The sequence below is a fragment of the Hydractinia symbiolongicarpus genome, chromosome 10, assembly GCF_029227915.1.
Source record: "Hydractinia symbiolongicarpus strain clone_291-10 chromosome 10, HSymV2.1, whole genome shotgun sequence".
Taxonomy (NCBI): domain Eukaryota; kingdom Metazoa; phylum Cnidaria; class Hydrozoa; order Anthoathecata; family Hydractiniidae; genus Hydractinia; species Hydractinia symbiolongicarpus.
The window spans coordinates 12,533,509-12,550,203 of record NC_079884.1 but is presented as its reverse complement, the minus strand read 5'-3'; the positions used below and the strand labels follow the sequence as shown (position 1 = coordinate 12,550,203).

The 16,695-nt window shown below is 32.6% G+C and overlaps 2 protein-coding genes across 2 annotated transcripts; one reads left to right on the top strand and one right to left on the bottom strand.

Annotated features, from left to right (window-relative positions):
- Positions 1 to 81: 81 nt before the first annotated feature.
- On the bottom strand, positions 82 to 1,939 carry LOC130612680 (serine hydrolase RBBP9-like). The gene has a single exon (XM_057434033.1). It carries the CDS (start codon positions 853 to 855, stop codon positions 238 to 240), a length of 618 nt encoding a protein of 205 aa, XP_057290016.1. The 5' UTR covers positions 856 to 1,939; the 3' UTR covers positions 82 to 237.
- A 9,498-nt stretch (positions 1,940 to 11,437) lies between these two features.
- LOC130612672 (uncharacterized) lies at positions 11,438 to 16,637 on the top strand. The gene is made up of 5 exons (XM_057434025.1): positions 11,438 to 11,695; positions 11,836 to 12,072; positions 13,774 to 13,878; positions 14,586 to 14,918; positions 15,274 to 16,637. Exons 1-5 carry the CDS (start codon positions 11,638 to 11,640, stop codon positions 15,540 to 15,542), a joined length of 1,002 nt encoding a protein of 333 aa, XP_057290008.1. The 5' UTR covers positions 11,438 to 11,637; the 3' UTR covers positions 15,543 to 16,637.
- Positions 16,638 to 16,695: the final 58 nt, after the last annotated feature.

Sequence of the window (16,695 nt, the reverse complement as noted above, 5' to 3'; positions counted from 1 at the left end):
TTTTTGGTCCAATGCATTAGTGTGCAGTAATGATATCAACAATTGTGTATATACATTTTTTTTCAGAATAGATGCTGCGCGAGTAGGCCCAAAAAGTAATAACAGTATGAGAATTTGCTTTATAACTATATAAATCAATAATAAAGGTTTAAAATTAGGCAATTTTTGTGATGAATGGTCAGAATTACATTATTAAAATTATTCTAGGGTCCATTCCTACTATAAAATATAATTACACTACATTTTGAGGTAATTTTTTATAACCAAGAGTAATTCTGGAAAGCTGGATGACATAAAATGTCCTTTATCAGAAAATTCCTTAAAATCAGCTTGCAAAGAGGCAGAAACTTTTTTCTGTTCTGACCATGGTAGAAATGGATCATCTGATGAAGCAAACTGACAGATCCAAGAAGTATTCGATTTCACTTTATCCCATTCCCATGGACGATCAAAATAACCACTTGTTTTTTCCAAGCTATCTCCTAAATCTGATGTATAAGCACTAACCAAAATAATTCCATTTACATTATAACGTTCTGCATAACGAATAGCTGCACATGCACCACTGCTATGTCCTATTATAAGAGTATTTTCATCTACACCCAACTTTTCTTTCATGAATGGGATCCAAATACTTTCCTTCGCTTGAACAGGATCAGGCATATTTTTTAAATCACAGGAAAAATTTTCTAAGTTGTTCAATTTTTTATGTAACCAACCATACCAGTTAGAGAAAAAAACATCTCCAGAACCATGTCCTGGAATTATGACTGCTTTTTTTGGTTTGCTCATCCTCCTACATGACATGTGAAACAAAAAATTATGACGATCATTTTCTGAAACACAAATCATCATTAATCACCTCTTAATTACTGTAGCAGCTAGCTAGATATTACTTACATCTTATATTACTTACAGCTGAATTCGTTGACATTATTTTGTTAATTACAAAACATAGTAATTAATTTTAAAAATCATGCATGTAACACAGTGATTAAGTAAGTATTGATTACACAATTTAACAAAGCAACATAGTAATATTCACCACCTCTGTTTTTTAAACAACAGCTGTCATAGCAAAAATATACATATACTAACTGAAGCTCTTTTAAATACCAAACACAACGACCTGACACATGACACCTACTGCTGGTGTGTTGACGAGAATGATGTCATTCTCCGGGTCATACTGTTATCGTTACATGTGTACAATCAGTTAGCTAGCTAGATAGTTAAAAAAGTGAGTAGCCTTTGTCTACGCATAGCTTTGAAATTAGAATAAGACAGAATGTTTTTCACACACGGCTCGTGTTGACTCGCCATGTGGGTTTAAAAAATATTGCCAATGTTATTATGTCATGTAAACTAAAGCACCAAATGCCTTAGTAAAACATAATGTAAAACACTGACGCTGTCCCCTCTCCACCTCGCCCTAAACTTTCCTCAAAGATATTAAGGCCGACTGGCCGCAAAATGCTGCCGGTATTTTGCGCCCAGGCGTAAAAAGCCGTGATTTTTATCACATATACTGAGACTATTTCCATTTGGCTACTTTCTTTTCACATACTTTTGCGAAACATGGCTGATGTAAACAGAAGATATTCGTTGTTGCTCATTTCGACCCCAGAGCTCTTTGAATTAATTTCGAAAGTAGGTTTTAATCTGAAAGAGCTCTGGGGACTGGTTGTTGCTGCAAAATTTGAGATTACTCAATATTGTTATGGCGCAGATATAAACAACAATACAAGATACGAAAAAAACATGTGGCAGCGTCGTCGTCATACTCCTGCCTAAATGCCTTAGGAATAGTTGTTGCTTCACATTTTCACATTTTCACTGATTCGTGTTTTATTTTGTGTGTTACTCAAATCTCAAACATATTCTATTTAATTCTAGAAGAAACAACGTATATGCCTTATCAATAGCTTACCTTAATACATATTTTAATTTGTTTGAAAATGTTTTTATTCAATTTTTATTAGAATTTCAAAACAATCGTTGTCGTCATGCAAAACTCAAATACTCAAGTACTCAAGTCCGGTTGTAACACGTTTATGCTGGGCGGGTATCCTGACTATCAACGTACATAATACTCGATTACCTAATCTTCTGCTATCTTCTTGCGACTGACGTCTTGTGCGGCGAGATAGTTAAAAGGGCATTTCTATCTTTCTGAGTGACATTAACCTGCACTACGCTTCTTTTTTATAAATTTGGAATGGATAAAGAAAAGGGAACCCTAGGATCGAGGTTGGACTAACATTGAACCATGTTTTTTCTTAGTATAGTCAATAAAACAGAAAAGAGCGAAACAACAGAAGCAGCGAGATGCAATTTGACTGCGTCGTAACACTCAGAGTACTACTTTTCGATACATATGACTTCCCAATGCCAACCTCGTCTCCAGGACACGAGGTTAATGATTTTCAGATTGGTAAAGCTTTAAACTTGCAACCGCGCCCTGAAAATGGACTCTTTTTTATTCAATAGGATAGATTTTCCGTTCCTGTTTTTTTTTTCGGTAAATTAATAACCCCTTTCTAAATTTATTTTTGTTTGACGTGCAGCTTCGAGCGTTTGTATAGAGGTTGAAAATTCGCAATAATCTGCCAAAAGGTGATAAATTCTCAACCTCGTCCCAGGGCTTGTTAAGTTTTTAATACCTGGACAGTCCAAATATAAATAGCCTAACAAGTCCTGGGGACGAAAGGGTCATAAATTCTAAAATTTTTAGAAGCATGCAGTAATGGCTACAACGATTTATTTGGTTTTAATGACCTCTGTTAGAAAACGAGGCTTAGTAAGAAGTAAAAAGTTCAGAACGCTTTGAATGTTACTACAGATCTACAGGGGCAGTACTTTTTACATAGGGAATTGGTTGACGCGAATGGTTATTTGTGGAACAAAATTCGTGTGTAGCTTTGTTCGTGTTGTAATGCTCTTCGTCGTGTGGTCTTAAGTTTCGTCGTGATACTCTTCGCTGTTGCGGCGCACAATATTCATCATGCCGTGTTATTTTCGTCGTCTGATTTTAATTACGTCGTAAGGTTTTACTCTTTGTCGTGGCATTTCATTCTTCGTTGCGTGGTTTAGGTTTCGTCGTATTACTCATCGTGTTGTATCATAATGGTGCACATGTTTCATAAAATCATTATTCGTGCCTCCTAAAATTTTATGAAATTTTACGAAACGAAAAGAAACTATACAAAGTCATAATCTGTGATTATAAATTCGTGTGTTCTACCGAGGAGGATATTCTTATTCATACTGAACATGTTTGCAACAAACTTCGATCTCAGGGCTCTTTTCTCTCTTTTTGATATAAAAGCATTTTAACAAACTCTCAGTGCTCATAAAGGCAAAGGCCGTCTGCTTACCTACGACCGAACACGATTATTTTGTTACGGCCCGCTTCTTGGCCAGGAATGAGTAATCACGGAAATCCACTGGGAAAAAGCAACAAGAAATTTAGAACTTAAAGTATTATTATTTCCAGTTTCAGTAACTTTTAGATCTTCAAATTTTCAGGAAAATGATAACCCGTCCTGAACTTTGTAATAAACCAAAATATGTAAGTTATTTTTTCCGATAAGGGTGATTACGCGATTTTAAGCATAAGTACAAGAACGCTTAATCATATAATCTCAACCCGACCAGAATTAACCCACTTTCCATTTATCCTCTTAAAATTTGCTTCAAACTTTGCATATTATAACGTCAGTTAATTTCCTCCCAAAAAAAGGACAAGAGAATCGTCAAAACAGATGTAGGTACATTGAAATAAGACAAAGGTTTTAACATAATCCCAATCTGGTGCTAAAAGTACTACAAGATTTAGTCGAAAACAGTTCTTGGACTGTAAGCCCAATATTTAGATTGACACAACGAAAGTTTTTCACTCAATTGTCCAAACTTAACAAAAGTACATTAACTCTTCAACCTCTGCAGGCGGTACGTTACGGAACATGCTCGTCCCCACGGTTTGTTGCCTATGCCAAAGCCCCTGGGGACGAGGTAGGTTACGGAAGTGCTACTTTTACATGTGCATTATAATAAAACACAACGTTTAAAATGTACTAACCGCAAATTTTAACATTAACGGAATTATAAAACTATTTAGCGTTAGGGCGTGTTAAGGTCCATATACTCGAGAAATAGGGACTTCGGCAGACATTGGCAACAATAAGACCCTTTTGTGTCTAATCAAATAAACAAAGTTCTAATTACGCTGTAAACATTGACGAATACACTTTTGCCTTATTCTCTACACTCTCTAGTGAGAATATATACGCTATCGAATCCTTTTGGGAACTTACGTGACTTTTAGAACAAGACAGAATGCAGGAAATAAATAATAGGTGTTTATTATTGGAAGAGATGATAAATCTATCCCATTTTTGTCTCCAGAGCTGTTCACCCCAAAACTACCTTCAAAGAGCTCTGTTGACAAAAATGCATTCTATTCCTCCGGTGCTGCGAGTGTTGATGTCGAGAACAAGTTCGATTATGCTCGTTACTTTGAGACACCATGTAGATATAATGGAAATGAAGATGAAGAAACTGAGGGTCAACATATATTTATATATTAATACATTTATATAATATGAAATATATTTACATATATTTCTATTTCTTACATCTATTGTTAAAAATGGACTACATTAAGTTTATTTCCATCAATTTTTTAAAGGTGTAATTTACGCAGAGAGGTAAAAGGGAAGGCAAGTAGAGGTAGATCTTGAGATTTTTTTTCCTTTAAATTGAAGAGTTATCTTGTATCAGCTTATTATAACCCCCTGATTTTATCAATGGCCACAAAATCACACAAAGTAAGTAATTATCATAGGAGACTTAGCCAACTAAAAGCCGTAGCTTTAATCAAGTCATTAGTGCTGCAAGAGTATCCGAAAACATAACAATAAGATAAATTTTAAGGACGATATGGGTTTTTGATGGCCCGCGGAAATGCTAGAGGTAATTGTTGGCTCCGATGCGAAGCGGAGGGCCAACAATTATGGCCGAGAGCTATTTCGAGGGTCATCAAAAATCCATATCGCACGACATAAGTTATTTTATTACTATTGCTAATTGGATTTTATTTTGTTTTTTATAATTCAATCTTCTATTTCATCTGTGTAATAAAATAAGTTTTTTGCAACGACTAATGACAATATATTTTAATTTTTAGGGTTTTTTTCGTACCAAAAATAAGCATATTTAAATAAATACTGACATGATAGCTGTTTTTACACTTAGAAAAAGTTAAACAAGAAACAAAAGTTTGACAAAAAAATACATCAATACGCAGGCTCAAAGGCAATTATTAGGTGATGTTGGCTGAGATGGCAATAATGTTGAACAGTGGCGTCATTCTGATCTTTTTTAATTAGGATAAAATCTGTTGTGTTGAAAAAATTTCTTAGATAAATTGTCGAAATTAGAGGGTTGCGATTCTTGATATTTTGCCAAGTAGAGATAAATCAACAAATTTAAATATCGCTCAAATTTTTTGTGAGAAATACATTGACTTCCACTCTAGATCAAATGGCGCCAAAAAGTTTTAACGAAATACGAGGAAAGCTTTGTCTGTGTTTGAACTTGGAGGAAGAAATACAGAGAAATGTCCTTCTTCTTCCAAGGGTTGACGGATGATGCATAGCACGAAAAAATGAATAGAAGAGATGCCATTTTATGAAAATCACGGAAACCGAAAGATGCTATTCTGTACAAACGATTAAAAAACGACTTGATTAGGAAAGCGAAATGTCATGAGACCTTTTAAATAACGCTTCTAATAACCAGAGAAATTAAGGAATACGATTAAAGTTTTCTCCTAATAAAACCAATGGTTTTTTTCCACAAACTCTGAACTTGATGACAAGAACGCTTCAAATGCGACTAAATTTTATCCACTTTCTATGAGTCTTTACCAGGAACAACCTAAAAAAACTAAAAAATATTAAAACCGAAGAAAGAAAAACTTAAAAGCGTTTCACATTTAAAAATGTTAGCGTGTTCGAAGTAAAGAGACATTTAAAAGAACTAAGGAGTAAAAAAGTCTTTAATGTGGATGGACTACCTTCCCGGTTACTGCAAAACTGCTATGGCAAAACCACTTGACACATCACTGCAAACAAGTCACTAGGACTGGAAATATTCGAATGTTTTTGCCTTTTTTAAGGCAGGTTACAGAAAAAAATGGTATACAAATTATTTATTTAATCGAACTCATTCTGTATAACCAGAAGAGGAACACGTTATATATCCTGGTGTTCCACAAGGCTCAATTATAAGCCCAGCTCTCTATGTAATGTTTTTTGATGATTTTTTAAGGTTCTTAAGGTTCTGCAACATACACCGTGATGTATATTGCCGGCAAAGATACATTTGTTATTGAATCTTTGCTGTCAGATATATGAAAGTTAGCGGTGGCTGAAAACAGGATGATCATTAATTTTAAAAAGGTAAGACAGAAACTTGAAAAAACAACCAGAGAGTTATAACGGTACTTATGGTGACCATTACATCAATGTGACGACAACGTGGCATTATCTTTGATTAAAGTCGCATATGAACGCCAATTTCGATACGACGTACAAAAAATCTTCTGGAAAAATTCGACTTTTGCAGAAGAGACCTACCTGTGAACGAGGTTGGTTTGTATATATTCGAATGTTTTAGCGCTTTTCGAAAGGACGTCATGTAAATATCCATCTGTTGATAAATAAAATATTTTACGGAGAACGAAAAGACGTTGAACTTATAATGTGTTTGCATAAAACAAAGTGGTTATTTCGGCCACTATTTCCAATTTTTATAAAAAAGTCAAAACGTATTTGCTATCAAGCCTGTCCGGTCTGTATTCTATCTTTTGCAAACTAAAAACGCATTGTGCATGAAGTTAATTCGCAACCTTGTTCCCAAAGGCTTTTTTTATATCTCGGACATTTCACTGTCAGAACTTCAAAGGAAAGGAAGCCAAAGGTGCAAGGTTGTAAGATTCATTGTATTACTACTATCACATTAGGGCTGCAGTCTGCAACCTACAGGGCTGCAGTTGGCAACCTACAGTACAAAAAACAACAACGGAAGCTGTCATAAGAGACTTATGCTTGGAGAAGGGTTAATTTGTGTTTTTACTGTTTTAACTGCAAGAAATATGCACTCTCGAATGGGCCAAAACATGCTCGTTTTTTTTGCATTCTTTTTTGAAAAAATGTCCCTTTTATGCGTTTAAAAAATTGTCTTCCTGCAATATTCTTGCAGATAGAGGATATTATGAAAATTCAAAGCAGAAGGAAAACTAACGAAAATAAACGACAAATAACGAATATCCTTTATCCATTGTAAAACTTTCTTTTATCGAAAAAAGATGACTAGTATTACTGAAAAAAGACAACTTTATTAATCTCGTCCCAAACTTTAACAATTTACGGTTTCTTAATACCTGCTTGTTAGTGATTTTTAGGTTGGTAAAAAGAATTTTTGTTCTGGTGAAACTACCAAAAAAAGTTCGCAACTTCCTGTTATGTTTTCTGTATCTAAAAAATAAGATATAAATGTGACGGAAAGAGTGTAATCTTTTAGAAAAGAACAGAATTAAATTCTTATCGTGGTTTGACTTTTTCTATAATTTTGGTGAATACGAACGCACAGCTAATTTTGTAGTTTGTCGTCATAGGCTATATTACATTTCTATATTAGATTCAGGTAACTTTTTTAATATTGTTAATGAAGAAGGTTAAGAAGGATTTTTTGTGCTAATTGTAGAGCTCACTGGCATCAATATAACCTTGGCCATGATTATTTCCCTCGAATTTCAGGGCTTCGTCTACTAACGTGGATTATTTCGTTGTGCGGCGTGCTAGAGAACACGACCAGCATATTTTTAACTTAAAAAGCAAATTGTTTTAGTTTTTAACAATTTTGCAACCTGCTCACGCATATATATTCTGCGGATTTCAGGTTGTGGATGATATGATTTCACGCATTGTTAAATTTGCATAAATAGTGCAGTTACATTGCAGTGTGGTTGACACTGGGTGGGAATCTGAACAGAGTGATTTTAGGCATTTTAATTACATTAGAAACCAAAATTTTCAGATGGAAAACTTTCAGATTTCTTTTTTGTCCGAAAATTTTTCCGTCCGAAATTAGCGTCTGTGCTGTCCGAAATTTTTTTTTTATTTTTCAAAAAAGGACCAGTGCATAGAAATTATATATAGGGTAATCTTGTATGTATCTATTTCGTCATAATAATTTTTTTGTTGTTTGTTATCGTGTTTAATAAAAACTACAGATTTCGAACTTCTTATTATTTTCGTTATTTTCACATATGACCGAGGCTCTATCTATAAAGTTGGATCCTGAAGACCTTTTTTAGATCTTGATTGTTATAACGTGCACTTTAAGTGCTCCTAGCCTTCTTTTTATGCAATTTCAATATTTTTGACTTTATAAATCTTGTCCAAAAATATTTTGAATTAAAAGATTGTGTGCGAAAGTTTTTCCGCTGAAACATTTTCCGCTGAAAATTTTTGTTCTTATAATGTATTCTAGAACTTGTGGCGAAAAGAAGAAAGGGAAAAGAACAAACCCTGGTAACAAGGTTACATCAACCCAAGTCAGTCGTGACTTGTTATTTACAAAAAGTTAAAATCATAATGGTAGATGGAAATGCGGTGTGCACTTTCAGTTCCGTGTTTCCGTGTTAAGGGAAAAAGAGGGATAGATTCTTTTGTGTCAATCTTAGCCAATCCTCACAACAGCCAATCAACGTTCTTTAACGGTATCTGGCTGATTCCTGGTTTGTTCCTTTGTGAAATGTGCTTAGTTTTAAACAAACTTATCATGTCCCAGATTCACTTTGTCGTCCTCTATTCTATGCAATTAGCCGAGGCCTGGAAATTTGTAAAATAATTTTTTACCTAGGCAAGCTAAAACGGGTCTAAAAAATAGTGTTTCACTATATCACATTGATTGCCCAACAAATCTTGCTTCTTTTACATCTAATAACCTGACTGTTACAGTTAGGATTAGGGTTAATGTTGCAGTTTTAATTCTAAAAAGTATTCTTGGCTGCAACATAGTTGCAACTACTGCCAAGTAAACCGACAGCACATGTATAGTATGCACTAATGATTCTTCCGTCAGGCTCTCCATTCCTTTTTTCAACAATAGCCCAATAGACTTGTACACATTTCTTGTTGTATATATCTAATAATGAGTCGTATAGCTATATAACAAACTTCTTTTATAAAATATATATCAATAGCCTTTTTTTCCTTGTTGTGTTTGTATAAAATGTGATATACTATATCACCTTTGTTGATAACTGCTGCGAAATATTTGGAAATATCAGTAATCATGATAACCATGGTAATAAAAATTTCTGGAAAATCCTGGAAAGAAGGTCATTGCATTAGATGAAGGTCAATTGGCATTTTTCAAATTAATGAAACCATTGCGTAAGTTTAGGCTAAATAACAAACAAGGTGGTCAACTCACTTATTTGGGAGCAGATGGGCTGATAATGTCATTAAAAAACCTTTAGCCCCAATATATTTTCAATTTTTTTAAGTAACATTAACCTATTATATATAGGTTAATGTTTTCTTAATCAGGGTTTCAATGTCCAGCACTTAAAATAATTATTTTATCCCTACCGAGAGTCTAAAATGGCCGGTAAATTAATTTTTTCTGGTAATAAAAAAATCAAAATTATTGCAGAGAAATATCGAAAGTGACCAGGATTTTAAACACAATATAAGTGCATAGTAAAAACAAGAGTCTTTAATCAACCTTTGTAACTACTTATCAGACAAATGTAATAAATGTATGAAATTCAATGCGAAAACACACACATATTTTGCCAATAATTAACTTTGATAATTTATTAAAGATTCACATCTACGATTTTTTAAGGTGTAAAATATCTAGTTAACAGTTAATTTGCCATGATTTTGATTATAGTGTCAACAATTATTATTACCCCTTTTTTAGTACATTTCTAGTACTTTGTCTGCCTTTCATAGCCACTAAAAAGAAAGCCAAAAATCTATATAATAATACGCCAGTTCTGTCTGTCTGTCTGTGACTTTTGCACAGTGGATTATATTCTTTACAATTTTCTTTAACAAATTTTATAAAACATCGCCTATAAAATTGTTCTGTAATTTACCAAACTTTAACGTTAAAATAGTATTGACGTCAAAGGAAAGTTAATTAAGATTAGTGAAGCCATTACAGTGCACTTAAAATTTTGAGGCCAAATAACTTGGAAACGAGTTGGTGATGTCAATGTTTTTTCACCGCGTGGGTAACTAAGAACCACCTGGGACCAATTTGGGTAATTTTCCAAACCTGAGTCCCCAAATCCGTTTCGGAATGAACGGGTTTATGACGTCATCAAAAAACCTTTAAACCACAATATTTCCGTGACCGTTGGTTAAAAGTACATGATCCTATACATTTTCTTGATCAGCGTTTCAAGAGCTATAACGCAACAGGCAACAGGTATATAAATTTCTATGTATTTTTGCATAACGCACACAGTTTATATTTTTTAGTTGCGAAGGAAAAATAATAATAATAATTTGTCTCACTAAAAAATATGTAACTAGTTCTCAAGGTGAAAAGATAAAATACTTGCATGCTCAAAAACTTGTTTTTAAAAGTTATGCGGCAAGAATTATTTTTGTGCTGTTTTGAAAGCTCTACAGAATATACTTGTATTGTTTTGAAAGTCTTACAGCACATTATACTTGCGCTGTTTCAAAACTTATACAGCAAGTTATTCTTCTCCTACTTAAAATAATAAAACAAACAATTTTAGTGTTCTTTTAATGTTTTCTGCGCAGTTTTATAGGAAATTTAAATTTAAGTGCAAATTCTTTTTTGGACTATGGTTGTTTAGTTGAGACTATTTACAGTCTTTCGCAGCGGTAAAATCATTTTTTTTCTTAATTCATAACGGAGGAGGGTGTTACGACAAGTGTATTCTATCTTGTTTTAATTATTTTTCCTAAATGGTATCGACTGTATATTACAGTTTAGCTAGCTTAATTTTAAACATATATATTAATTATAATGAAGGAGGGTGTTACGACAATAATCTGTCTTGTTTTTCGCTTGCATTATAACTATTTTACCGAAAATAGCTAATTTATGTTATAAATCACATAAAAATTTAAAAACTTCTGTTTAACTACGTATCTATTTTTGTGATTACAAAATTAGCGCCTCGCACATTTTAGTTTTATCACAACAAATTACCATGAACAAAGAATCAACTTCCAGTGGCCTTAACAACAGTGGTCCTAAGTAAAGTATTTATATGTTATTGATTCACCTTGTTGACATTCAACCAACAAAAAATAACATCATTGATTATCTTCTATGCTCATTACATTTTCACGAGATGGGATGAGAATTTGTTTTTCTTTCCTTTTTTTTCTTTAAAACTTTTTTGCTTGATATTATTATTTTTTTGTTTTCTTGAAAATTAGGGCCGGTTGGGCCCGTAGAACAACTAATTAAATTGGAGTCGCCTAAAAGAAAAAAAGCCTACCACTGCCATATCCTATTTTTAATTCTTTTTATAAATTTAGTGAAAAAATAATGTATGGTTAATATATTATGACCATGGATATTGTTCCAGCTGGGTTGTTTCCAGAACACTTGCTGGTTGAAATAGGTAGAAAATTTTAACTTATGTCTATTTTCCTACTTTAATCTAACACTGGTATGCTTTCCATTTTACAAATATGTAGTGAGTGTACAGGTTTTTAGTTGTAATTTAATTTTTTTTATTCATCTTTGCTACATTTCTTACAGGTGCATTGTTGTCACCAGATAACCCTTTGAACCGTGATGTGCGTGATTTAGCAGGAATATTGGATTTTAGTAACGAAGAAATTCATTATATTTGCACAAAAGATTTTCCATTTAAGTACATGTTGGACCAATGGTGTAAACGTGTTGGTGATGAAGCCACAATGGAGAATTTAAAAGTAGCTCTTCAAGAGCTGAAACGTCCAGATGCAGTGGAGGTTGTGGAAGACGCTAAAAAAGGTTGGCTCCAATTCCTTATTTCGCTGGTTTTTGTTGAATGATGTGTTTTAATCTTAATTACATATTGCCTGTTTGAGTTATTATTTTTTGAAACTGCAAAAGTTAGGTAGACAGGGCTTGACCGTAGAGTGGGTGAGTTCTTCCTGACTCACACAATCAGGCTTTGTCAAGTCTATGAAGACTAGTGAATCTTGTGGTAAACCTGAACTCGCAAATCTGCATTATTGCACACTTCAAACTATAAGCATGTAAAGTGATCATTTACCCAATATACCAAAGAATCACAAATTAGTGTTGTTGCATTGTTTGTCTTGCATAAAAATCTATTTTTTGCAGCGTTTTCTATACAACATGCCATGCTTTTTCTAAAAAAATATGTAATGAACTCCTTCAAAGCATGGAAAACAGTAAGTCTTTTTTCCACAATGAATAATAACTTTTCCAATTTAATTAAAGAAGGCCTTGTGGTAAATTACCAGTTCAATATATAAAAAATAACATTGTTTTTAAAGCATTAAAATTATTTTAAATAAAATAATCCCCTAGATTTCTCAAAAATAATATGCACGCCTAAATCGTTTCAGGCGTGTGAGTAATCGCATGCCTGAAAAATAAATATTGATTTTTTAAAATCAACCTATAAAATCCATTTTGTAGTGTGCAATGGCAGCCCTCGAAATAATTTTTGGGGACTCGTCAGACAAAACGTACGATAGATATCCATCTTGGTCAAACACTTTTAGATCTCAGAAATTATTGAATAGTCCAGGTCCTTTTAATCTACGAGCAAGCCTATTCATAGCCAACCTGACCATCCTAGCTAATTCACCGACTCCTGACTTAGTTAAAAGAACTACGTAGACATAAATCTCTTTTGCCTGCCCCCTTTGTCGTTGGTAACCAGTTCTTACCAAGAAATCCAGCCATGCGTTCTTAACAAATGTGGAGGTAAGCGCCGACGGAGCACGGATGAAGCAAGTCTGCAAAAATGCACTTACATGCGGAATAGACGTTTTATCATGGATTTAATTGTAGATAATTTCTTTATTTGACAAAACAATTGGAAACCATAGCAGGTCCGAATTTAATGGATTTTTTCTTTATGCCTGTAAGAACAAAGCCCACATGCAATATATTTTTTTTTCTGTAAAAATTTTGTTAAAGTGTAGCTGAAATTTCTGAATGAATTTTGAAGTTTTATTTAAACCACGCGAATAAGGATTTTTTTTTAATTTGAAAACAAAGCATATTTTTGCCTATTTGCTTCTGATGACCTGTAAAATAAACAAGAAATATAAAAATGACAGTATAGTCATGCATACTTTTTCGGACATGTAGAGAAGGAAGTTAAGATTGAGAGAGTCGCTATACCATTAGACGCTTGATCATTGTGTTTGTGGTTCACAATTTAAAATGTTTCCCACTTTTCTACCGCAAATTGAATGCGCAACAAAAATAACCTCAGAGCCCCTATGGCAGGCTGTTAACATTCTTTGCATGTGCGTTTTATATCGCACGCGTTACTTGATTTACATGTGCGAATCATCGCACACCTACTCAAATATTCCTGAAAAAGACTGGCTTTGTTTGTTAAAGCTTTTTATGCTTTCCCAGTAGGATTAAGGCCTACTGCAAGTCAGACAGTCAAAAGCGTCAGACTAACACTAATTATGAAATGAATATGTGTTTATATTTTTGTAGAAGTGCAAAACAAAAATTTCTCTCAACTTCATAAGCTTATTAATGAGCAAAACTGTCGATTGGATAAAGATACTGGATTTGTAAATTTGAGAGAGGAAAAGCAAGGTATTTGTCAATTAGTTGAAATTTTTTTGAACTTGTTTAAAGTTTGTTTGTTTTAGCAATATTTAAGAAAGTAATTTAAATTTATATATGTTTTTAATTGATTGGATAAAAGCTTAGTTGGGGTTTGTCCTGTCATTTTCAGCTCTGTAGCAATAGGTTAATAATAACAACGAAAGTTTGACACTACTGTAAGCTTGTGTGAAGGTGATAACTATCTAAACGATACTGTGATATATATATATATATATGTATATATTGTTGGATTAAATAAAGAATGTAAAATTACTCTTAATAACTGTGTATAACTTCTACTTTGAATGAATCTTTGACTGACAATAATTCTTTCACTTCGTACACACACCGTGTATAGATAGCGCGGTTGAGTAACTGGCACTATACTTTTACTTCATCTACAGATACAGATACTATCATATATTTGGTAACTTTTATAAAGATAAGTGTGTGGTAAGATTCTGTTCAAGGCTAGTAAAAAATAAAAAATGATAAGTCATGTTAGGAATAAAGTTTAAGCCATGATGTGCCAGCCAATTGAATTAATTGTTTTGATGTAGTGGAAATGTTGCGTAGTGTTTTAAATCTATGTATTAGGATATTTTTGTAAATTTGAAATATTTTTTTCCTCAAAGTTGTAAATTTGTTACCAACTGTTTAAGAGGTGTGCTCTATTTGTGATATTTATATTTTAGGGAATGGAACTGTTATAAACAACGGTGATATTTTAAGCAGTGGTGATAATAACGAAATAAATGCATTACAAAGTGAAAATCCACCAAAAGTATTTATTGTGTATTTTCCAGAAAGTGAGGAACATATGGATAATATTAGAGAACTAACAGCATATCTTCGTAGTATGGCTATTGATGCAAGAGCTGACATATTTGAAACATTAGAAAGTCATAACAAACAATTGTACATATTGAATAGCGTAGAAAAATCAGATTTTGTTTTAGTTATGTGCAGTACTACTTTGAAACACAGTGAAAAACTGATTAATAAAAAAAACACCTCCAAGTTATCTGGTAAGTAATTCGTATATATATTTTGTAAATTCCATGGATCTTAGGAGCCATTTAGTGGTCTGTATTTGCTACACCATATTTTCAAGCAAGCGTCTACAATTGCATTTGCATAACTTTTATTGCTGCACATGTTTTTAAGATTTTCTGTTGATAAAGCACACTATTATTCCAAATGGCGACAAAAAAAGTTAGTGAAATATGCACGTTAACAGAAACAGTCTCTGTGCATCTCAAAGTTTTAAACATATATTCTATGCGCAAAAATTTAAATGCCCCCTAAAGTAAGGAGGTTAAGACAAAGAGATGTTACTTGTTCACACTACTTTAATAACCATATATGTACTTTTCTATTTAGACAAAATCAAAGAACTCCTGTTTGTGATGAATTTGGTAATAAGTGACATATATCGAAAAAAAAGTAAAAGTTGTAAATACATTCCAGTGTTGCTACCTAATTGTAAAGATTCTGACGTGCTTCGTACTTTGATTGCTCCAAAAAGATACAGAATTCCAAATGATTATGATAGTCTAGTTCGGAGATTATTTAAAATCGAAACTTATATGTTACCTCAGGTCACAGGTAAAACTAAAAAAACTTTTCTTCCAAGGTTGTTTCAACATTAAGAGCATTATTATTTGGTTACATATGTACGTGGATTGGTTATAAACAAGGTTGTCACATTTGGGAAACCCTTGGTTATTCAGAATTGTTTAATCACTTATCCCTGTGAATGGCATTTGGAAGCCTTAGAAAAGCAATAATCATATTGTTAAATATATATATTTCAGTTATGGTGCTATTGACTTAACAATGGCACTTACGCAAATAATTCATTTCCTGTACAGAATACTGTATGCCTGATTATTAACTCTTTTTAGACAACAAGGCAAATTATTTTGTACATAAAGTTTACATTTAATTCCTTTTATTTTTGTTCGTACATAATGTATATGCAATGAAACCAGTGATTTATTGATACATTGAATTTAAGTTTTTAATTATTTTTTTTTTAATTATTAATTTATATATATAAAATTGATTTATTTTGAAACATGCAGATAGCCTAATTATATCATGCATCAGTTTGAAGTAATAAATTACATGGTACAATCGAACTGTAACTTTATTTTACAAGGTTTAATATAAAATTTATATTCCCAAAAAAACTTTTTGCTCTTTTTTTTGTCTTGATATCTTTGTATTCATATTTATACCACATAAAAAGAATTGTGGATTTATTTCCCTTCTCTGGTTTGGAAAATGTCATGTGATACTTTTAAACCAATCACAAGTCAGTGCTTTTCAGGGTAGCTATTGTTGTTTAAATGAAAACTTGCTCTTTACCCATAATACTTGTTTAATTATTCGTAACAAGGCTGAATTTTTGCTTTTTAACTTTCGACTTTATATGTTGCATAGTTTTGGTGAATTTTTATTAATTTCTATTTATTTTTTAATGATACTTGTTTAATTAAAACTGCAATGAGTGTTTGACTCCATGTTTGTCACCCTCAAACGAATGTGCTACCACGTAATATTCTGACCAGTAGAATACCTTTTTTTTGTTGTATTTTGGTTATATAGCTGTTACTTACTTTTATTACTATTTAACTTATTGCAGGCAGTATTGTAAGTCAAATAAAAAATAAGTTGTTTTTATTTTGTATCTATTTTTCTATTATTTTTCTCCAATAAAGAGGGAATGGAAATAAGGAGGCTATACCGCACTAAAATTAATACCTAGCAATAGCAATCTGAAAAATTTCTTATAGAAAT